The following is a 24983-nucleotide window of genomic DNA, read 5'->3' as shown; positions in this document are numbered from 1 at the left end:
TCCCAAAGTGCTGGGATTACAGGCTTGAGCCACCGCGCCCGCCCTATAACATTTCTTAAGTGGGGTGGTTGTGACGGAAGTTGTAGAAGAAGCCAAAACGGTCCTTATTACTGTGTCTTAGGGCAGGAGTCACAGTGTCATTCACTGCCTTTCATTACAGCACCTTTCATCAAAAACAAACTCTACCTCTCCTTGCCTGCCTTCTTTGTGTAGCCAAACAGAAGAAAAAGGCCAAGGAAAGTTATGTGATGATGATAGTGATGATCTCAGTATCTATAGTATTCTAGATACTAAGCGGATACTACATACAAGTGTTATTTTTGTTTATTTGTTTGAGCTCTACAGCTTAATACATCAACATTATTTAATTTAATCTATACAACACTATGAGATACTGTTTGAGTAGATTTTCTTTCTTTCATTAACAAAAAAAAAAAGATAGAGACGGAGTATTATGTTCCCCGGGCTGGTCTTGAACTCCTGGACTCAAGCAATCCTCCTCCTACCTCAGCCCCGCAAAGTGCTGGTATTACAGGCCTGAGCCACTGCACCCGGCTGAGTTTATTGTCTTTTCTTTTTTTCTTTTTCTTTTTTTGAGATAGGGTCTGTCTCTGTTACTAGAGCTGGAATGCAGCGGCACTATCATAGCTCACTCCACCCTCAGTCTCCTGAGCTCCAGCAATCCTCCCACTTCAGCCTTGCAAGTAGCTGGGACTACAGGTGCACACCACCACACCTGGAAGACTTAAAACAATTTTTGTTGTTGTTTTGTAGAGACGGGGTTCTCACTATGTTGTCCAGGCTGGTCTCGAACTCCTGGGCTCAAGCAATCCTCCCACCTCAGTCTCCTAAAGTGTGGGATTACAGGCATGGCCACCTATCTCACCTGGCCTGAAGTATATGTTCAGTAAAGGAAACTCAGGCTCAGGGAGGTTAAGTAACTTTCTCAAGGCCCCACAACTAGGAGGTGTGGAGCCAGGATTCAAATTCTGGGCTACCCAACTCCAAGCCTGGGCTTGTTTTACTGAGAATGTTGTTTCTCTTCATGTCGATCATTGTCCAAAATAAGCTCTAGTAATTGAAATCTAGTTTGCTCTATTATATTGAAATTGGTGAGGCTCAACATGACCCCCAATAATGGGCCAATTAAATCCCCAGCTGGTTCTAAATGAAATTGGTTCCATCACCTGGATGCCTCAGTTAATTCCTCCAGGAGACATGTGTTTGCTGTTATTAGCCATAGGTTAAGGCAAGTTTTAGCTAAAACAGGTGGATGATTTGTTGTTTCTTAAAGGGGAGATCAATTTTCTTATCTGTTCAAAAGTAATGAATGTTTTTGCTTTAAAGTATCTAACAGCCCAAAGCTTTTCCTTTCTCCTAAGAATAGTCCTCATATTTTCAGAAGATCCTTGGAAATAATACATGGAAATTCTTCTTCTTTTTTTCTTTGAGACAGGGACTCACTCTGTTGCCCAGGCTTGAGTGCAGTGGCGTGATCACGGCTCACTGCAGCCTTAACCTTCCGGGCTCAAGTGATCCTCCCACCTCAGCCTCCCAAATATCTGGGACCACAGGCATGAGCCATCACAGCCAGCTAATTTTTGCATTTTTTGTAGATACAGGGTTTCACCATGTGTGCCCAGGATAACCTCAAGCTCCTGAGCTCAAGCAATCTACCTGCCTTGGCCTACCAAAGTGCTGGGATTACAGGCGTGAGCCACCACATCTGGCTGAAATAATACATGGAGATGTTAACGTGAGACACAGGAGAGATACCTGTGCCAGGGCCCTGGAAGTGAACCGACTTTCTTCATCACACCTAAACCTGGAATTCTGGGCCTATGTGACTATTCTGTTAAAAGGAGCTCCCTGGTAATTAAATGCTATAAAAAACCACAGTGCAAGAAGGAATACGTTCTCTCCTACAGCACATCCACAGAAGAAAAGGTCACTTGTATATGGCGTGATAACCAGGAATGGACTAAACACGCAACAATGCAGTATAAAGAAGGCAGGGGATTGTCACTGGAAATGCTGACCCCTTGCCTGTACCCGTTGCTCTGCAGAGAGGTAGCAGTACCAGGCCCCCAGGTGAGACGGCAGGTTGAACACAGGCATCCATTTTCACTTCCTCCTAAATTACATTGAAACTACAATGAAGGATTTTTTTAAGTAGGCATGTAAGAATGAGGACATTGGAAGAAAAGACAAAAATAAAGTATTAGATGCAGATAAACAGATGGAAGAGTGATAAATGGCCTTGAAGACCTGAGTCAGGCAGTCATGAAGTCAAAGAGTCCCAGTGTAATTTTAGTAGCAGAATTACCCAAAGGCTCAGGTATTAGGAGCATCAAGTACCTCTGGGACTAGGTAGAATGCGGATGCTAAAATCGAAAGGATTGGCTACTTTTTTTTTTTTTTTTTTTTGAGAAGTTGTGTCTCAGAAGGGAGTGAAAACTGATGATTGTTCAGCATGTCATCCTTACCTGGAGGCCTGGTGCTGCTACCTTTTTAGATTCTATACAGGCAACTGGTCAGCATTCCCAAGGGATAAGCTGACTCCAGATCTGCTCCCCAGCTTCAAGTATCTGTGTGATTGTCTTTGTTCATCCAAGAAAAAACTGGACCGACCTTCCCTCCCTCCCTCCCTTCCTCCTTCCCTCCTTCCTTCCTTCCTCACTCCTTCCCTCCTTCCCTCCCTCCCTCCTTTCCTTCCTTCCCTTCTTCCTTCCTCCCTTTTTTTCTTCTTTCCTTTTTTTCTCTTTTATCTCCCCAGCTTTGATGCAAGTGTGAGCCAAATCAAAGAACTGTGCAGCATGCACAAAGAGCAAAAACTCCAAGAAAAATCCACATTTCTGGCCAAAGGACAAAGAAAAGTGAACCTTTAAGCTGGAGAGAACAGAGGAATTCCTGCTTTGTTTGGTTTTTTTCTCTCTGTCTCCTTACTGTCACTGCCTCACCCCGAGGGCAGTCCTGTGAAATGGCACGACAGTGCAGGAAGCTAAAAGTCCGAGGGAATCCCATCTTTCTGGCTAGACAACTTAAAAAAGGGGCCCATGGGAGGTAAAGAATGTGGGAGAAATTTCAGGAGAAAGCAAAAGAAGATCTCCTAATTCTATATGAAACCACTCAAATCCTGGGCCACCTTCCAGCTGCGCACGTATAAGGCACATTCAAAGAAATATAGCAAGGCTCTGAGAATTGGACTACCATGTAAACCACTGCTCAGTGACTCAAAGTTTAATCTCAGACTAATCCTTGTGTGGTGCTCACTTTGAAAACTGAGCTGACAATAGGACCACCTCCCACAGAAGGTGAGACAGAACTTGCAGTCTGAACCTAACCAAGTTGACTGCTGAACAAAGCATACAAATGAAGCAAAAAATCAACCTTCTCCAGAGGATTTTAACAAAATCAGAGTCTCACAGCATAACATTCAAAATGTTCAGGATACAATCTAGAATTGCTAAACATTGCAAAAAGCGGAAGAATCTAAAAATTCTCAGGAAGGCCGGCACGTGGCTCACACCTGTAATCCCAGTGCTTTGGGAAGCCGAGGCGGGAGGATCACAAGGTCAGAAGTTCGAAACCAGCCTGACATTAACAGTTAACATTACCAATAACAATAGAAGTTAGAAGGCAACAGAATAATTCCTTCAAAATCATGAATGAAAAATTTTCCCAACTGGAATATACTCAGCAAAACTCACAATCAAGGATAAAGGTAGAATAAGTATAAATTTTCAGATATGTAAGTCTCAATTTATTTCCCATGCACTCTCTGTCAGAAATGATTGAAGATAGCATTCTATCACACAAAGGAAAAGCATCCATAGTTTACTAGAGGCTCAACCGTGAATAGCATGGACATAGTGCAGTAATGTAGACACTGAATATTGATTCTAATTCTATTGGGAGGTCAGTGGATGGGGATAGTGGTTATGTGGCAGGGACAGAGGGAGGAAAGAGGCTAACCTTTCATCTTCCATAGTGGGATGTCAACAGAAATAGCTAAAACTGAAAAATCAAGAGGTAGCTACTCAAAGCATACTATTGAGAGTCATGGAAGTAAATATTTTAATCATCTGCTAAACTATATTAAATTGATGTATTATACTGCCTCTCAGGCAGGGCACAATGTCTCACACCTGTAATCCCAGCACTTTGGGAGGCCAAGATGGGTGGATGGCTTTGAGCTCAGGAGTTCAAGACCTGGGCAACATGGCAAAATGACATCTCTACAAAAAAGTACAAAAAATTAGACAGATGTGGTGGTACACACCTGTAGCTACTCAGAAGGCTGAGGTTGGAGGATCACTTGAGCTTGGGAGGCAGAGATTGCAGTGAGCCAAGATCACCCTGCTGCACTCGAGCTTGGGTGACAGAATGAGACTCTAGGGAAGGGAAAATGGAGGTGAATTTTTTTTTTAATAATGAACCTGTAATGATAATTGTCTTTTTAAACCATGAGGCTTCATAACTTTGACAACTACAAAACTTTTTCTAAAAATTAAGCTACCAGTACCTTGACGCGGCCACTAAATTCAGGAGAGCTAGCCTCAGCGTTCAGTTGTTTTCATTGTTACATTTCACTCCTCTGCAAGAAGTGACTTACAATAATCAAACTCACAAAGAGAGTCCTGTTAAAAACCAGAATGACAATTTATTAATTTATGATGTGAAACAAAACTGCCAGCTTGAACAAATATTTGTTTACTGTGCCAAGAATATTTGGTAAATAATAGATAATAAATAGTTGTCTAAGACTTGTTTTACTGATTAGTACATTATTTAAAAAAAAAATTTTTTTTTTTTTTTTGAGACAGATTTTCACTCATGTTACCCAGGCTGGAGTGCAATGGCGCGATCTCGGCTCACCGCAACCTCCGCCTCGTGGGTTCAGGCAATTCTCCTGCCTCAGCCTCCTGAGTAGCTGGGATTACAGGCACGTGCCACCATGCCCAGCTAATTTTTTGTATTTTCAGTAGAGACGGGGTTTCACCTTGTTGAGCAGGATGGTCTCGATCTCTTGACCTCGTGATCCACCCGCCTCAGCCTCCCAAAGTGCTGGGATTACAGGCTTGAGCCACCTCGCCTGGCCTAAAAAAAAATTTTTTTAAGAGAAAGGATCTCACTATGTTGTCCAGGCTGGTCTAAAACTCCTGGGCTCAAGCGATCTTCCTGTCTCAGCCTCCTAAAGCACTGGGATGACAAGCATGAGCCACTGCACCTGGCCTCATTAGCACATTGTTTTATTTTATGCAAATATATGACGGGAAAAAAAGTATTCTTAGAAAGTTGCTTGTAGAGCACAGAGCCAGGTCAAGGAGGATGATCTTCATGGTAGCCATGACACACCCATTTCTGTTGGAGGAATGGGCTGGTCTTCAGACTGTTTACTCCTCTGCTCGTGGGTTAGGACACCTCATGGGCAGGGCTTAGATGGCACTGCCTTGTCACCTCATTGACCCTCCCGTCATCTGCCCCATTGCTGACCTGTGCCCCTACAGAGCTCTCTTGCCACCTTCCACACGGCAACAGCTGCATCTGAGAACCATTCTATTTCAGGAGCAGATAATTTTGTCAGATGTACTAATGGCAGGGTGATTATATATTTTTAAGTGTTCTTGTCACTAGGGATGTAAACTGAAGTATTTATGGGTGAAATGGCATTATATCTGGATTTGCTTAAACTACTCCAGGAAAAAAAAAAAAAAAGCAGGGGATAGAAAAGAGAAAGGTGAAACAAAATTGGTTAAAATGTTCATGATTATTGAAGCTGGGTGCACAGGAGATCTATTTCGCTATTTTCTTTACTTTTGTGTATATTAGAAATTTTCCATAATAAAAAGATAACAAACATAAAATGAAACAATTGACTCTTTAAAAATGTTTTTAATGGGAGAGCTAAGCTGATGAGGACACAAAGGCATAAGAATGATACAATGGACTTTGGGGATTTGGGGGAAAGGGTGGGAGGGGGTGAGAGATAAAAGACTGTGTATTGGGTACAGTGCACACTCCTAGGGTGATGAGTGCACCAAAATCTCAGAAATCACCTTTAAATAACTTACTCATGTCACCAAACACCACCTGTTCCCCAGAAACATATTGAAATTTTTAAAAATCTGATTTGCAATGGCTCTACAGTCTTTGATCTTTTCATGATGTCATGGCCCCATAAAGAGGTAGCATTTGTGCTAGACCTTGAAGGAAGTAGAACTGGCACGTATGAGAAGGAGAAAAATAATAATAAAAATGCTTTTAAAATTATTATTGAGTAGAATTCCTCCTCCTTTAACATTATTGCTATTTCTATTTTGTATTTCACAGAAATATATGTTCTGCCTAGAAAACTGAACTGCTTTTGATGGTTAAAATGGCAGAGAAAAATATTAGTTAAAAAAATTACATTAGGCTGGGTGTGGTGGCTTAGGCCTGTAATCCAAGCACTTTGGAGGCCAAGGCGGGCGGATCACCTGAGGTTGGGAGTTCAAGACTAGCCTGACCAACATGGTGAAACCCCGTCTTTAAAAAAAATAATAAAAAAAATTTAAAAATTACATTAGTTACATCAGGCATAGTGACTCACACCTGTAATCCCAGCGCTTTGGGAGGCCAAGGCAAAAGGCTTGGGCCTGGAAAGCTGAGGCTCCAGTGAGCCAGATCACATCACTGCACTCTATCTAGCCTGGGTAACAGAGCAAGACCCTGCCTCTAAAAATAAGATTTATATTATATATAAAAATATAATTTATAATACAATTATATATAATATAAAATATTAGTTTTTCATATCTCAAAAACCCTAAAATGCTAAAGAAGAAAAAATGGATTTTCTCAATAACATTATAACTAAAAATATAGGAGAGTAAGATTCCTAATAAAATCTATCTGACCATTTCATGCAAAACTTTACGCATCTGTGAATAAAATATATGTAGTTGATTGATGAGTGTTGGCAAACTCTCCCTTTTGTTTTTCCAGAGGCCGTTTCTCTATAGTAAAGAAATGCATCCACAAAGCTACCCGCAAAGATGTGGCTGTGAAATTTGTTAGCAAAAAAATGAAGAAGAAAGAACAGGCTGCCCATGAGGCTGCCCTGCTTCAGCACCTACAGCACCCCCAGTACATCACTCTCCATGACACCTACGAGTCCCCCACATCCTACATCCTGATTTTGGAACTGTAAGTACAGATGCTGCCTCTCTTAAGTGGCCCCCATCCATTTAGGTTATTTCTTGCCCACAATTAATGGAAAAGATAGTTATGTTTTATACAAGGTCCTATCATTGCAAAGTGCTGATATAACATGCACTCACTCCCCCATTTTATAATCAATGTCACTTCCATTTCAAAGATTAAAAAATCATAATAGGGATAAGGGAGGTCCTTAAAACTAGCTCCTTAAGACTAGGAATGGAGAAGCTAGGACTTGAACCCATATCTCTCTTACTTCCATTTTTATCTTCTTTTATTATGGACTCTTGGGCTGGGCTGGAGTTTGGGAATAGCTTGTCGACAGTAGGCTGGTTGACAGGGTGGAGTTGAAATGAAAGAGAGGGCTCTATGTGTCAATTGACCACCATAGCATCTCCAGTCTACCACCCAAGAAATTCCTTCTAGGGGAGAGCCTTACCTTCAAAACATTCCACTCACTCCAAATTTTCTAGGGACTTAGGCAACCATATAGGTGACTCCTGAATAGATTTGATAGAGCAATAACATCCCATTCTCCCCACCACTACCCCGGGCTAAGAAGAGACAGTATGCTCTGTGGTTTAGATCAATATTATAGAGATTAAAGAGAACAGGGTCTTTTCAGAAGTGATACAAATGACAGAAATATGATCAGATTGGTGCTCATGAGGCCCTTGGCCTAGAGAGGAGACGCATTTCTGCCAAAGACCATTGCTGCGTATGTCGCCACCATAACCCGTTTTCAGTAGCGAATGCCCTGCATTTTCCATCTTTCAACTGTCTTGTTAGCCTGGCTCTTACGTGCTTGTTAGTCTAGGTGTGTGTGTATGGGATCTTTGAGTCAGTAACTTGTCACAAATTTATTTATGATATAATAAGAAAGCAAAAATGCAAACAAGTTTGGCTATTTTTAAAATCAGCTGGAAAAAAGAAACAGAACAAAACCAGTGCTGCTAGCATCCATAATCCTTTTGTGAAACTTAACTTTATATAGTTAAGTAGTTGGCAGTTTGTCACTTTAGACTTAACAGTCTCTTTCAGAGCCTGACCTGTTTGTAGGGAACTTCCTAACTCAAATGGTGTATTCTATTGCCAGTGAACTATCCTCATCCACAGGTGACAACATCTGTCCTTGTGTTCCAATGAAAGGTATTGTCGGCCAGGCATGGTGGCTCACACCTGTAATTCCAGCACCTTGAGAGGCCAAGGTGGGCAGATTACTTGAGGCCAGGAGTTCGAGACCAGCCTGGCCAACATGGTGAAACCCCATCTCTACTAAAAATACAAAAATTAGCCGGGCATGGTGGCACACACCTGTAATGCCAGCTACTTGGGAGGCTGAGGCAGGAGAATTGCTTGAACCTAGGAGGTGGAGGTTGCAGTGAACCAAGATCACACCACCACACTCCAGCCTGGGCAATAGAGTGAGACTCATCTCAAAAAAAAAAAAAAAAAAAAAAAGGTGGCAGTGGAGGGGGAGATACTGTTTTTGCCCTCAAAGAGTTACAAGTTTAGTGAGGAAGACCAATAGATAGATGATGATTTTAACATAACATGAAAAATACTAAGAAAGAAATGAATGTAGCTGGGCATGGTGACTCCACCTGTAATCCCAGCACTTTGGGAGGCTGAGGCAGGTGGATCACGAGGTCAAGAGATCAAGTCCATCCTGGCCAACATGGCGAAACCACCTCTCTACTAAAAATACAAAAATTAGCTGAGTGTGATGGCACACATCTGTAATCTCAGCTACTTGGGAAGCTGAGACACGAGAATCGCTTAAACCCGGGCAGTGGAGGTTGCAGTGAGCACAGATCATGCTACCACACTCCAGCCTGGGTAACAAAACAAAGAAAGATACTGTCTCAAAAACAAACAAATAAACAAACAAAAAAAGTTGGACGGGGGATCAATAATGCAAAGAACAAACTTTGCCTACTTTCTGTCTTCCCCAACTAAAAATTGACAAATGAAAATAGTTTGGCTAGGTGCAGTGGCCTCCTCCGGAAATCCCAGCTATGTGAGAGGCTGAAGCAAGAGGATCACTTGAGCCCAGGAGATCGAGGCTGCAGTGAGCTATGATTGTGCCACAGCATTCCATCCTGGGTGACACAGTGAGACCTCATCTCTAAAATTAATAATAAAATAAAATTAAGACATACTTTGCAAAACACATGTGGGGCTGCTTGCAGCTACTATGTTATGTTTAATGAGAATGTTGCTGAAGTCTCTCTTGGTGAAGGCTTTCTTTACTTAGCAATCTCACCTCTTAAATGGGCGTCACAACTTTTTTGTTATGAGCAATTTTTAGAGGTAATGAAAGAGAATGTTTCTTAAACAAGATTATACAGATTTCTTCGCTGCAGTACACCAAATATATTATATTTACTTTAGTTCTGAACATTACACTAACTTTGGGCTCTAACTAAAATGTGCATGTGTTGTACATTTGGTCTTCATGTAAAACAAGGAGTATGAGAGAGCTTAGAGATCTTAACTGATTTTTACATGAGTTATTTTTCTATTTCTTCATTTCAAACATATTTCCTTTGCCTTTCCCTGCCTACTTTCAGGATGGATGATGGCCGGCTGTTAGACTACCTTATGAATCATGATGAACTGATGGAGGAAAAAGTAGCTTTCTATATCCGAGACATCATGGAGGCTCTGCAGTACCTTCACAACTGCAGGGTTGCACATTTGGACATAAAGGTAATAAGAAGTGGGAACCTTGCAAGGAATACCTTAAATGGTCAAGTCCAACTTACCAGTCATTATTCATAAGGAATATAAATTCAAATTCATTTTATTTAGAGTACATTATGCTTTTTTTTTTTTCAGACAGAGCCTTACTCTGTCGCCCAGGCTGGAGTGCAATGGCACGATCTTAGCTCACTGCAACCCCTGCCTCCTGGGTTCAAGCAATTCTCCTGCCTCAGCCTCCCAAGTAGATGGGATTACAGGCACTCATCACCACACCCAGCTAATTTTTGTATTTTTAGTAGAGACAGAGTTTCGTCATGTTGGCCAGGCTGGTCTTGAACTCCTAGCCTCAAGTGATCTGTCCGCCTCAGCCTCCCAAAGTGCTGGGATTACAGGAGTGAGCTGCCACACTCATCCCGTTATGAGTATTAAAGAGAATCTGGGTTGTCACACAATTTAAGTGTATCATCCATGAATTAATTAGGATATACCAGAGCCACAATGACATCCAGTGTGAGAAAAGGTAGGGAAGTTTACCTACCTAATCTAACTTCATAGAAGTAAGCCAACAAATGTCACCTTGTCTTCCACACTGCTCAAAAAGAAGCCCCTGTTCTCCAAAATGAGTAATTTATTATTACCTTGATTCAATGCAGAAGCAGTGTAGTTAAGAAGACATGATTTTCAATGTCAAACAACTTCTCTGAAGTACCACCACGCTCAATATGCACTAAGTTCTAAGTTCAATATGATAGTTTGAAGGCTCCAGTGCACTTCGCATAGTGCATGGGGAATTTTCCGTACACTGTAGACTTTATCAAAGAATAGCATAACCATGTCTGAATTAATGAGGTGGTCTGAGCAGTCAAAACAGAGGCCTGAACTTCCCTTCTCTTCTCCCTGCCTTTTTGGATCTCTGCAGCCTGAAAACCTGCTCATTGACCTACGGATTCCAGTGCCTCGAGTGAAGCTCATTGACTTGGAGGATGCTGTCCAGATCTCGGGTCACTTCCACATTCACCACCTGCTGGGGAACCCCGAGTTTGCTGCCCCAGAAGTCATCCAAGGCATCCCTGTCTCCCTGGGGACAGACATCTGGAGCATTGGGGTTCTGACATATGTCATGCTGAGTGGGGTCTCCCCCTTCCTGGATGAGAGCAAAGAGGAGACATGTATCAACGTATGCAGGGTGGATTTCAGCTTTCCCCATGAATACTTCTGTGGTGTGAGCAATGCTGCCAGAGATTTCATCAATGTGATCTTACAGGAAGACTTTCGGAGGCGGCCCACAGCAGCCACGTGCCTACAGCATCCATGGCTGCAGCCCCATAATGGCAGCTACTCTAAGATCCCCCTGGACACCTCCCGCCTAGCATGCTTCATAGAACGCCGCAAGCACCAGAATGATGTACGGCCTATACCCAATGTCAAGAGCTACATTGTCAACCGGGTGAACCAAGGGACGTAGCTATCTCCCAGCCCCTATGGTTTCACATAGAAGTGCAGTGTGAACCAAAGCAAGACTGAATGTGACTGTAAATAATTCTGTTCGTCATTTCATTCCACGCAGTTCTCTGATTTGAGAGATGTACCTCTTAAACCTCGATAATAGCTATTCAGGTTCTGAGCAGCAGGAAAAGTCACCCGCAATCCAGGAGCTTTCCAGAAAGTCATTCTGAAGAAATAAAGAGGCAAAGGGTCACAGAAGTGTTCAGAAGAAGGGCAAGGATAAGAACAATATTAGCTGTTACGAAATTTTAACTGTATCTTCCAAAATGAGTGGTTAACTGGGCAAACCTTAAGCTCACAAGAGTGTAAAAGGTCTCTGGCTTTGCTGAAATTTTAAGCAAAAAGTTCTATTTAGTGGAGATGTCATGTATATCAACTATTCTGGTTTAGATAACTTAGATATAGTTTCTTAATAAGATACATATACGCATACAGTATAATATATCCCATTCAGGTTTCAGAGTTTTCTAATATAAAGAGATATATATTAAATCAATCACAAGGAACTGAGTGCTCCAGTTAAGACAGTAATTTATTTACCGAAGCATTACATTGTTTTGACTAAGCACAATTAGATGACAAGTTTTTTAGAGCATTTTATAAATCTTGTATAGAAATCTTTTACCAGAACCTGTGCATTAAGAGAAAGCAATGTTGCCCTTTTGAATGAGAAGATTTTTTCTGTCAATCACAGGTTTTTTGATTAAGATAGGTTCTTTCTGTGTATGAAACACTACCTGCAAATTCACTGGTAGCTCAGAGTTAATCGGGCAAGCAAGCCTATGGGGAAATAAGTTCAAATACAGTATGAGCTGCGGGAGTATTTTCGTGTCTACACTGGGTTTGAAATAAGTAAACGAATATGAGAGATCCATACAAAAGGGCAAATGGAAACCTCTCCTACGGTTCCTATGAACAACACACCAATACTTTCTGATTTCTTCTACGGCTGTAGAATACAGTCTTTCAGAAAGTTAGCTGGCTTTATTTCTAACTCCTTATTGAAGCTAAGGGGTGCTTACTAAAAGGAGGCAGCCATATAGGCCTTCTAAAGGCCTGGCCCTAAGTCCTTTCTAAAGCCATGGGACAAAACCTGATACATCACCCTAACAGAACATTAAGTTGTAACTGAGATTGCAATACCTGTTACCACTCAGCTGCTGATAGTTCTCTGAACTAAAGGGACTAATTTTACTTTAAGGCCAATGCTGCTTTCTGGTATATATTCTTCATACAAGATTATTATTAACTGCTCTTTTTCCCTCTGGTGGAAAAAAAAATTAAACCTGGGCGCTTCATGGGTTTTCTTTCTTTATTTTTGTTTGTTGGGGGAGAGGGCGTTTGTTTTTTGTGTTTGTACATGATCCATCCTTAGTTTTCTAGAATGCGTGTTGAAATGCTATTATACAAGTAAGATTTTAAAAATATAACTCAAGTGTTTGTTCGAATCAGGTTTAATGGCATTGCTTCTCTCCTATAATGGGATAGAGAAAATTAAAATCTCGCAGTACAGAGGTTCAAGAAGAGAACTTATGAAGGACAAATAGAAACTACAAATCTATCTACATGAAAAAGAAATGGTGGAAACTAATCCTGAACTTTAACATATAAAGAAAACACTTATTCCCATGGTGGAAACGTAAAATTAAAAATCATCATCATTTTTTTTCTTATCAGTTTCAGAGTCAGCTTCCTCATCCCATCCAAGATTATAGATTGTTACCTTAGTGGAAAGTATAAGCAATAAGACTAGATAGCACTTAGTATTTTGGGGATTAACCAAATATATGGAAACCGACTCCGACTGTATCTGACTATATTTGTTTTCTAGTTTTCAAACGGCCCTGGGTCATTAAGCCTCACTCCCTCAGAGGTCTCTCTTAACTATACCCTATAGTCTTCATTTGAACCTTTATGTATGTACAAACACTCTATGATACAATACGTAAAAATTTAAAACATACTTACTAAAAATCCTTTTAGTAAACATGTTTACTGAAATTTTTTAAAATTTAAAACATATTTAGTAAATTTTTTTAGTAAACATTTTCATTATGCTTAAAAATTTTAAAACATCTTTATTAAAAATCCTTTTAGTAAACATGTTTACTAAAACCCTTTCAGTAAACATGTCTTCATTATGGTATACACATAAAGGAGGAAAGTCCAACCTGTAGGGTTTGTCATGGGACAGACTGCAGGCTCTGAGGATTCCCAATATCCATAAAGTCTGGCTCGGCAAGTTCTGTTCTGTCCACCGTGGATGACTTGAATCAAGATCCCTCTGCTGAGCCAGTCTGAGTTTTTATAACAAGCTGAGTTTCTTCTTGAGAAGGCCAGGGCCCAGGACAGTAATGCATAGACCATGACGGGTGTAGGGGAATGGGGGGTTGTTGAAATTATGTTATGGGGGCAGCTGACAGAATGTTAGACAGAACCCAAGCTTTCACATCAGCTTTTACAACAGCGTTGGAAGGATCCAAGTGTGGGGTTGCATGGAATTCCCCCAAGTACACATACTGGGGAAGTGAGAAGACAGGAAACGAGGGACCTAGAAATGAAGTAGGATGATTTTGGGGCCAAGGTACAATCATCAGACTAGAATGAACTTAATAGAGGTCCCAAGAGAAAGGGAGTATATTTTATATAGTTTGATAACATAGGGAAACTAACAGGAAGGTTCCCTGTCTGCAAGGCTCCTGGTCCCTCCCAACAGGGATAAGAGAATAGTCTTGGTTCAAGAATTCTCCAGAGCAAGCTGGAAATAACAAGGAATTCCAGACGATGGACCTGGGAAATGTAATTTAGGTTGTTTTGAGGGCAACCATGGTTAGGGAAGAAGGATCAGGGACCACTCTTGTTCCCATTTTGGCAGACAGATTTATTACTTGGTAGTAAAGAAGAGAGGAGAGAAGAGAAAATAGTCCACTTCTATCATAATGATGGTAGTTCACAGTGAGACTGAACTCCCAGCTGAAATGAGAAAAACAAACAATGGTCAAGGTCACAAGTTTCTTGCATGGCTTATATTCATTGCATAGGGTTACGAGGTTTTTGTTTTGTTTTATAAGGGTGGGACACAGAAAGAATGAAAAGATCAGGGACAACCCATAATAACTTTTAAGAAGTATTAATATAATGATTTCCTACATCTTTTGCATTTGTTTCAAATTGAATAGATAAATATCCAAGTATAGCTGAATGTGGTAAAATTTTTAAGAAAACAAATGGTAATGGTGGAGATGTCCTTCAGGTCTCTCTCAGCCATAAAGAGTGTAAGGGGGAGTAGAGGAAGCAGAGGAGAATGCTAGCTTCACTGCTTTGTGGTCCACAAAGCCTTTATAAATAGTAGTGCCTTTCAGAGGGGAGGATGGGAGATAAAGAAGTTCATTGCATTTAGATTTACTGATATTGCAGCATTTTTTCTTTATTTTAAAACGTCTTGTAAATGCAAACATCTGAATATAGGGGTGGAACCAGGAATTTTTGAGCTTCAATCTCAGCTATTCCTGATTCATCTTTTCTTACAGAAAGTCTTTGTTTTTTCTTCCCCAAATGTACCCATTGGTAAAATGGGAATTGGGGGATGGGGAAGGAGGAAGGACATTAATCTTACAGGAATGTTGAGAAATAACCTTGGTTGGGACATCTATGAAATACTTTGATTTTTTTAAAGTGCTATACACTGCCAGTGCTAAGAATTTTATTGATAGTAACTTTGAACATTCCAGGTTTTTAATATTCACATCTTTAAATACCATTTATAAACTCATGAGATTAAATTCTGCAAATTGCTTTCAGATTAAATTCTGTAAATTGCTTTCAGTTGGAAGTATTAGGTGCTCTTTGTCTAAGTGTTATTTGGTCTTAGCCTACAATTTCGATCATGTAAGAGCTTGTCTACTGAAAAGAGTCAGGAGAGCTGATGAAGTCTTATGTCCATAAGCCGTTTTCTCCAGTATTTTTTATGGCAAGTGCAAAGAGTAAAATACCCTCAAAAGCAGCTGCTACCTTCTCTTCTCAAGCTTTATGCTCTGGAAAAACAGACAGAAAAGAACCCAAGAACCATCTTCCTCACTTGGGAGGGCAGAAGTGAGAAGAAAACATCTTCTCATATCACAATTTATTTTTTACAGTCTCACAGGAATCTATTATAAGAGGCAAATTAAAGGCACAGGCAAATTAAATGCATAGAAATGAATTGGACTGTTCATTTTTGGAGGACAAACCTTGAATCTTTTTTTTTTTTTTTAAGGTGGCTTAGTCTTTCAGGAGTTGCATATTTGCTGTCCCATAACCCCCATGATTAGATCCCATGAGTTAGGCATTACTTTTTTCTTGCCTCTGTAGAAGAGCATGGCAATTTAGATTTGTGAGAATATGAGGAAGTAAATATAATATAAACTAAATTTTAGTTATTTCTGTGCATTAACTAAAACTTTGCCTCATGCATTTAATAGAGGAGGAAATATTTTGTAAATAAGAGGTCTTTGTAGAGGGGCAAAGTTCAAACTCACCATGTCATTCAGTGTGGACAATGAATTGTGCTGGATGAGTTTTGAGGAATGTAGACCTTCCTTTCTCTCCTGGGTCGCACCTCTGTGGAGTCTGGGTTAGACAAACACAGTATATGACCTTTCAGTGGATTTATTTATAAAACTGCACCTTGCTTTTTCTTCACTATTTAAAGTCTAGGGATGATTTGAGGATGAATGATTAAACCCAGGGTAAGCCTGGAGAAGACAGAGCTCACACATGTTTCATCCAGAAAAGGAAAGCCACTATGTTAATATTTATTTTCTAAAAATAGTAAGACTCTCAGTTGTTTCATTAATTCTAAAGGGTTAAAAAGGGCTGAAATTTGTTTATAGCACTAAATGTTTTTAATAGGAAATATTACATAAAAAATTTATACAGAAGTAGGAGAACACAATTCTCATAAGAACATATTTTCTATGAAAGGCATTTCTTCCTCATCTTCAATAAATATAAAGTTAGAGGAGAGGAAAAAGCAGTCACTCCAAGGCAACTTTTCATCACTGAGGGACATTATGAAAAGCCTGAAATTTATATGCGCAGGCTATTGCATTTTTCTGTGAGAAATGTGCCCATTTGCTGTGAGATTCTAAAGTGTGTTCAGATTTAGGTTTTACTCAAATGATCAAGATAACAGTTTAGCTAGATAACTGCTATTTCAGATAGTGAGGTTAGCTGAGAAAAGGAAGCATGGTAGAAGAAATGCAAATAGCAATTCTTGGAATGCCAGCCCCTGAGGCTTAGTTTAACCAAGCTAATCTGTTGGCCCAGGGATAGCCAGCATAGGAGCTTCCATCAATACCTGACTTCCGTCGAGAATTGAGTCCACGTTCTGGAGTACGATGGAGACTGTTACTATAACCTCAAAGACTGTCTCTAGGAATCTGAAATTAAAAAAACATACATTGTCTCTTACTAACTTAAGCCATATCTGTCATCTCTGTGTTTGATTTTTCTGACCCTGGTGCTTTTACTTCTGTTTCTGCCAAACTTCAGCCTACTCTATGGGGAAGGTGAGTAAAACTAATAGAACAAATAAGAAGACTGTGAAAAAAACTAAACATATTCTTCAGAATGAGATCCTGTTCAGAGAACAGTAGTGGTCAAAGTGCAAACTGTTGGAAAATACGGATATATGTACATCTGTACATGTATATAGTGTATAATATGTATGTATATGTTATTGCTCATATGCAGAAATCTATCCATTTGCAGACAGCCCAGGTGGGTCAATTTTTCTATTGGAAAACCATTTAGGGCCATTCAAAACCATTAGGGCTAATTTGTGGAGACAAACTCTACTCATTTGGGAATTAATTTGCTGTCTTTTGATGTCCACAAAGCCAAACTAACAGTGTGAAACATAAAGGGGCCATCAGTTAGGTTATTCTGTTTATCTGGACTTCATCATTATAGTTGAACTATCAGTTATCAATTTGCAAACTGTATTGGCATCTCTTAGTTTTCAGTGACCCCTGCCCCCAAGTCTTTTGAGAATTTGGAGTGGGCTTCACTGGCCATTCAGACAAAGGGCCTTATTCATAAGTGGACAGGTTTCCCCATAAGGACCATCACACATATACATATAAGTATATACTTCATCAGGCTTGTAACAATTGATTTAAAATCACTCCACAGTATTGATAAATAGCTCTATATTTTCAAGGTGCAGAAGAATTCCACAGCCTTAATTATTTCAGTGTCTTGCTGGTCTGCCTTAAGTGTATCTTCTGGATTTTTGGTTGTTTTATTATTTTTTAAATTTTTCTGCTGTTGTTCATTTTGTATGCACACAATGTCGTTTTGTAAAGGTAGGTTGTAAATATTTTATTTGTAAGTCAAAATCACTCATGTGTAATGTTGTAAAGTGATGACCTGCTGTCTTGTTTCTGCTACAGTCAATGTTATAAGTTATAGATGAAACTTCAAAATGTACATCTCACATGTTATGCATTCCTATAAATATACTATACTAAAGATACTATATGGTCGTCCTTTTTTTTCTAATTAAACCTTTATTCAAAGAAAAGAGTAATTTTTTTCTTTCTTTCTCCAAATATATGAAAGACTTTGAAAAGGTAAAAATATCACATAATTATTACAACACTTTTTGCTCAGGATTTTAGAAAGAAAGCAGTGGAGTATTCTAAACCATTTACCCAAAACATGCCAAGGAAACCTCAGGGCTGGGTGCTATGGCTAGCACCTGTAAATCCCAACACTTTGAGAGGCCAAGGAGGAAGGATCTTGAGCTCAGGAGTTCGACATCAGCCTGGCCAACATACGGCGACACCCACCTCCCCCAAATAGCCCACATATTAAAAAATTGTTTAAAAAATTAGCTGAGTGTGGTGGTGCACACCTGTGGTCCCACCTTGGGAGGCTGAGGTGGAAGGATCATCTGAGCCCAGGAGGTAGACGCTGTAATGAGCTGTGATTATGCCACCTCACTCCAGCCCAGGCAACAAAGTGAGACCCTATTTAAAAAAAAAAAAAAAAAAAAAAAAAGAAAGCCTCGGGTGGTTGTTAATTTCACACTGGTGTTTCAGGTGATAATACTGTTAGAATGTTTGGAGGATATTTTGGGCTGGTTCTCACAGGTTTATACATTCTGGTGTGGACTCCAGCAATCTAGGTTAGCCTATGCAGACATGATCAGGCTTTGAAAGTTTAAATGTGCCACCCAAGTGCAAATGAGGCTGATTCATGGTATACTGTCAATTAGCCAGACTGTTAAAGTGTTTTGATTAGCTTACTTTGCCAAGAAAGTCAAAAAAAAGTTTTAACATTTGGCTTCTATTTCATCAAGATTTCATTACATTTATTTGTAATGAGAAACACTTGTCAAAAGCATGGGCTCTTCACATTGGTTCATCAGCACAATCTCCTTAGAGAAAATATAGATAATATGGCTGGGTGCGGTGGCTCACGCCTGCAATCTCAGCACTTTGGGAGGCCAAGGCAGGCGGATCACCTGAAGTCAGGAGTTCAAGACCAGCCTGGCCAACATGGTGAAACCCCATCTTTAAAAAAAAAAAAAAGAGAGAGAAAATATAGATAATAAAGAATATTAGAAATTAAATCAGAATCAGGTTGATGAATTAGAATCATAAGCCCCTTACTGGCTTTTTTAGATCTAGAATTTGTATATATTTTAGCATCTATATAGCTTAAAAGCCCATTTGTAACTATTATTTCATTTAATCCCAACAAATTCTTATGAAGTAACTTATTTCATTTGGAGTAGAGAAACTGAGTCACAGGATCTACGTGATTGCTCAAGGTCACTAAGACCTTCACTGGAAGATAACATTTTTTGTTGAGACATGGTCTTACTCTGTCACTCAGACTGGATTGCAGTGGCACAATCACAGCTCATTGAATGTAGCCTCAACCTCCCAGGCTCAGATCATCCCCCTCCCTCAGCCTCCCCAGTAGCTGGGATGACAGGTGTATGCCATAATGTCTAGCTAATTTTTTTATTTTTTTTGAAGAAATGGAGTCTCACCATGTTGCCCAGGCTGGCCTCAAACTCCTGGGCTCAAGACATCTTTCCATCTCTGTGTCCCAAAGTGCTGGGATTACAAGCATGAGCCACTGCCCCTGGCCCTAGAAGATAAACTAAATGTGTATTTGTGTGTTTCACCGTGCCTGTGTCTGTATAGTGTGAGTCAAACAATAATAAATGATTAAATAACAGTACTTCAGCCTGTATTTTTTTGAGGGGGAGTGGTTGAGAGGAATGACCAATTCAGTTATGGAATATTAGCAAAAGCCCCAATACAAATGATAATCTGAACCCCCCCAAGCTCGGTCTAAAATAGATATCAGAGTAGAATGTACAAGGGATTCAGTGAGCAGTTTATGTGTGTGTGTGTGTGGAGCTAAGTCCAAGGAAAGGCTCTAGACTGAACTATTGCATGAAGTTTTACATTAAAGGAAACTCTTTAGGTTAAATACCTAAACCTGTAAGACTAAGTATTGGTTAGAGTCAAGATCCTTTACTCAGCCTAAGTAAATGAAATGGAGAACACAAAATGAATTGATACAATCTATGTTCCACTAGCTTATTTTTTTTTTTTTTTTGAGACAGAGTCTCACTCTGTTACCCAGGCTGGAGTGCAGTGGCTCGATCTTGGCTCACTGCAACCTCCACCCCCCAGGTTCAAGAGATTCTCCTGCTTCAGCCTCCCAAGTAGCTGGGTCTAAAGGCATGTGCCACCATGCCTGGCTAATTTTTGTATTTTTTGGTAGAGACAGGGTTTCACCACATTGGCCAGGCTGGTCTCAAATCCTGATCTCAGGTGATCCTTCTGCCTCAGCCTCCCAAAGTGCTGAGATTACAGGCATGAGCCACCATGCTTAGCCACCTACTAACTTTTTAGAGAGAGAGAGAGAGAGAGAGAGAGAGAGAGAGAGAGAGAGAGAGAGTGTGTGTGTGTGTGTGTGTGTGTGTGTGTATTTTAAGAGACGGGGTTTCACCATGTTGGTCAGGCTGGTCTTGAACTCCTGACCTTGTGATCTGCCCATCTCAGCCTCCCAAAGTGCTGGGATTACAGGTGTGAACCACCACACCCGGCCCTATAAGGTGTTTTGGAGTGAACTATCTCACTGAATCTTCATAGTGATCTTTGAAGAAAGTTAATATTAATTCTATTTTTGAGAAAATCGAGACTCATATAGCTCAAAATGCATTGCCAAAGATCACTCAGCCAGTAAGCACAGCTGAGACTAAAACCCAAATGTTTTGGTTTGAAACTTCATGTTCTTTGCAGCACACAATACTGCTATGCCTTATCTGTTCCTCTTTTCTTAAAAAAGTATTATAGTTGACACATGATCCTTGTACACATTTATTGGGAATATAGTTCTATTTCAATACACACAATGTATAGTGATCAAATCAGAGTAATTCATATATTTCTCACCTTAAATATTTATCATTCCTTTGTGTTGGGAACATTCAAAATCCCCTCTTCTAGCTATTTGAAAATATATAGTAAATTATTGTTGACTACAGTCACCCTACAGTGCTATAGAACACTAGGACCTATCTTTTCTATGTAGCTGTAATTTGTATCCTTTAACCACCCTCTACCCTTCCCAACCTCTACTAATTAATAGTCTACTCTCTACCTCCATGAGATCAACTTTTTTAGCTTCTGCATATGAGTGAGAACATTTGGTATTTATCTTTCTTGTTTTTTTGTTCTTGGCTTATTTCACATAACATAATGTCCTTCAGGTTCATCCACCTTGCTGTGAATAACAAGATTTCATTCTTTATGTGAATTTAAGGGTTATTTTCCTTAAACTAGAATAAAGTATTGCCTTATATACACAATGGAGAACTTCTCTAAGGGATTTATTTGTAAAGACCAAATATATTTGGATTTTCAGATTGTCTAGCAATATTATCCTCCTGAATAACCCTGATACCAATCAATTCACGGTTTCTAACTCTCCTCCCTCCCTCCCTTACCTTTCTACACCTATTACCTAAGCATTTGAGATATGCCAAACCAGGAAGCAGAGTACAGACAAAAGAGGTAACGAATACTGTAATGATCTAGGTGCTATATATTCCTATGTGCAAACTGCTATGAAACTGTCACAAAATAGATGCTATGAAGTTAATAAAAGAATTGAGTCAAGGTCCTTGTCTTTGAGAAGCTGTATTCTATTTGGAGAAACATGGGGGTTAAATCGTGGCTAATAACTAGCAAATTATAACCTGCTGGGCCAAGGAGTATAGATAATTAAGAGAACTAGTCGAGAATGCACCGGCTGTTAGAAAACGAGCAGGATTTATGCAAACTCTCATAAAGGTTGGACTTAATGATCCTACAGTCAAACTAGCTGCTCGAGGCTTTGAAACCCAGCGACCCCATCCAGAAGAAAGCAGGAGAGGCACAAATTGGCGGTAGATTGGCTACCAGCCACGGACCCTTGAGCTCGGGGGAACCCAGAAGCGAGTGCGGCAAGCCCGGGAAGCTGCCGGCGAAGCAAGCGGAAAAGGCGGGGCTTCGCGGGCGACGTCATCGGGGCGCCAGCGTCTCGGGGCGCCGGAGGGCCGCTGCGCCTGGGATTTTGAAGCAAACAGGCAGCGCGCGACAATGGCGGCCGCTGGTGCAGCTTTGGGGCCCTTGGTGACGGGTCTGTACGACGTGCAGGCTTTCAAGTTTGGGGACTTCGTGCTGAAGAGCGGACTCTCCTCCCCCATCTACATCGATCTGCGGGGCATCGTGTCTCGACCGCGTCTTCTGAGTCAGGTGCTTGCCCTGGAAGGGGAAGGACTGGGCTGGGTGGCGGGAAAGAAGACCAGGAAATGTAAGAGGGTGACAGGAATTGAGCCGTGAGTGGGAGCAAAAGAGCCAAGCAGGCAGGCCGACCTACCCTTGGTCTGGGGAGTAAGCATAAGCACAGAGGCCAGGGGTTGTTGGGCTCTTAGAGAGCCGTCTGTACTTTCACCCACAGGCTTACTGCACGTGTTGTGCAAAAGTCGGGACACCCAGTTTGGAACCCTGTCTGGCACTGAAGCACACTTGGATGAATTCTGTGTTTTTAACTCTAAGAAAATTAGACTTGCGGCCTGTCGTGGTGTCTCACGACTGTAATAATCCCAACACTTTGGAAGGCCTAAGTGGGTGGATAACCTGAGCCCCAGGAGTTCGAGACCAGCCTGGGTCTGGCGAGACCGCTTCCCCCACCCACCAGCCCCGGCTCTACGAAAAATTTAACTGGGTGTGGTGGCGCACGCCTGGGACGCTCAGGTGGGAAGATCACCCGAGCCTGGAAGGTCAAGGCTGCAGTGAGCCGTTGTTAAGCCACTGCACTCCAGCCTGGGCGACATTGAGACCCTGCCTCAAAAAACGAACAAGCATATAGACCTGAAAAATGTGGGTGGGCAGAGAATTCAGTAGCTGGAAAAATACTTGTGAGAAAAGAAAAATAGAACAATCTGAGCCATGTGATGTATGCAGAATTTATCAGAACTCAGAGAGACTTCAGCCATACTCCCTCATGCAGCCCTGGGGAACAATTATTTAAAGGAATTATGCACCTGGAATTTGTGATACAAAGAATAATGTATAGCCGATCAGTTGCTTGTGTTATTGTTTTATTTTTAAGATGAGGTATCTCTTACATCACCGAGGCCTGGAGTGCAGCACTGTGATCATAGCTTACTGCAGTCTGCAACTCCTGGGCTTCAGAGATCCTCCTACTTCAGGCGAGCGTGGTGCCTCATGCCTGTAAAACCAACACTTTGGGAGGCTGAGGCGGGCAGGTCATTTGAGGTCTGGAGTTCGAGACCAGCCTGGCCAACATGGTGAAACCCTACCTCTACTAAAAATGCAAAAATCAGCCAGGCATGGTGGTGCACACCTGTACTGTAATCCCAGCTACTCAGGAGGCTGAGGCAGGAGAATAGCTGGAATCCAGAAGGCGGAGGTTGCGGTTAGCTGAGATCCAGCCAATGCACTCCAGCCTGGGCAACAGAAGGAGACTGTCTCAAAAAAAAAAAAAAAAAAAAAAAAGAGATCTTCTTGACTCAACCTCTGAGTGGCTGGGACTACAGGTGTGTGCCATCATGCCCACCTAATTAAAAATTTTTTTTTGTAGAGAGGAGGTCTCACTATATTGCCCAGGCTGGTCTTGAATTCCTGGTCTCAAATGATCCTCCGGCCTTGGTGGCCTCCCAAGTAGCTGGGACCACAAATGCCTGATGGCACTTCAGTTACTTCAGTGCAAATTATTGGTGAACATAGGAACTGCCTCTTCTTTTGCTTTAAAAGTCCACTTGTAACTACTGTAATCAAAGCCTATAGTCAGGGCAACTTAATTTTTTTTTTTTAATTGTACCTTGGTCTCTGGGGTACATGTGCATATCCTGTATCCTGCAGGACTGTTGCATAGGTACATACATGCCATGGTGGTTTGCTGTCTCCATCCCTGTCCCCACGCTATCACCTACATCAGGCATTTCTCCTGGTGTTACCCTTCCCCATCCTTCCACTCCCTCAATGTCCCTCCCCTCCCCTCCCCTCCATCTCCCCACCTAGCTCAGTGAGTGGTGTTCTCTTCCCTGTGCCTAAGTGTTCTCATTGTTTATCACCTGCCTATGAGTGAAAACATGCGGTGTTTGATTTTCTGTTTTTGTGTCAGTTTTCTGACAATGATGGTTTCTAGATTCATCCATGTCTCTACAAAGGACACGAACTCGTCGTTTTTTATGACTGCATAGTATTTCTTGGTGTATATATGCCACATTTTCTTTGTCCAGTCTGTCATTGATGGGTATTTGGGTTGGTTCCAGGTCTTTGCTGTCATAAACAGTGCCACAACGAACATATGTGTGCATGTGTCTTTATAACAGAACGATTTATAATCCTTTGGGTATATACCCAGTAGTGGGATTGCTGGGTCAAATGGAATTTCTATTTCTAGATCCTTGAGGAATCGCCACGCTGTCTTCCATAATGGTTGAACTAACTTACACTCCCACCAACAGTGTAAAAGTGTTCTTTTTTCTCCACATCCTCTCCAGAATCTGTTGTCTCCAGATTTTTTAATGATCACCATTCTAACTGGCGTGAAGTGGCAGTTATCTCAATGCGGTTTTGATTTGCATTTCTCTAATGACCAATGATAATGAGCATTTTTTCATATGCTTCTTGGCCGCATATATGTCTTCTTTTGAAAAGTGTCTGTTCATATCCTTTGCCTACTTTTGAATGTGTTTGTTTTTTTGTGGTGGTTGTAAATCTGCTTTAGTTCTTTGTAGATTCTGGATGTCAGCCTTTTGTCAGGTAGATTGCAAAAATTTTTTCCCATTCTCTTGGTTGCCGGTTCACTCTAATGATTGTTTCTTTTGCTGTGCAGAAGCTCTGGAGTTTAATTAGATTCCGTTTGTCTATTTTGGCTTTCGTTGTTGTTGCTATTGATGTTTTAATCATGAAGTCCTTGCCTGTGCCTATGTCCTGAATGGTGTGGCGTAGGTTTTCTTCTAGGGGTTTTTTTTTTTTTTTTTTTTT

At 40.9% G+C, this 24983-nt stretch overlaps 2 protein-coding genes across 2 annotated transcripts in view; both read left to right on the top strand.

Annotated features, from left to right (window-relative positions):
• Window positions 1-17932, top strand: part of KALRN (kalirin RhoGEF kinase) — a 602830-nt gene extending 584898 nt beyond the window's left edge. Inside the window, exons 58-60 of the mRNA XM_032268307.1 lie at window positions 6988-7188; window positions 9774-9912; window positions 10826-17932. Coding sequence (XP_032124198.1) covers window positions 6988-7188; window positions 9774-9912; window positions 10826-11371 — 886 coding nt within the window. The 3' untranslated portion in view covers window positions 11372-17932. The remainder of the gene's footprint in view (window positions 1-6987; window positions 7189-9773; window positions 9913-10825) is intronic.
• Window positions 17933-22006: 4074 nt separating this feature from the next.
• Window positions 22007-24983, top strand: part of UMPS (uridine monophosphate synthetase) — a 22277-nt gene continuing 19300 nt past the window's right edge. Inside the window, exon 1 of the mRNA XM_032268300.1 lies at window positions 22007-22220. Within this exon, the coding sequence (XP_032124191.1) occupies window positions 22065-22220 (156 nt within the window). The 5' untranslated portion in view covers window positions 22007-22064. The remainder of the gene's footprint in view (window positions 22221-24983) is intronic.

Source organism: Sapajus apella, unplaced genomic scaffold (genome assembly GCF_009761245.1).
Source record: "Sapajus apella isolate SASKATOON/1434 unplaced genomic scaffold, GSC_monkey_1.0 scaffold178, whole genome shotgun sequence".
In the NCBI taxonomy this organism is placed as follows: Eukaryota; Metazoa; Chordata; class Mammalia; order Primates; family Cebidae; genus Sapajus; species Sapajus apella.
This window is presented reverse-complemented; position numbering and strand designations above follow the sequence as displayed.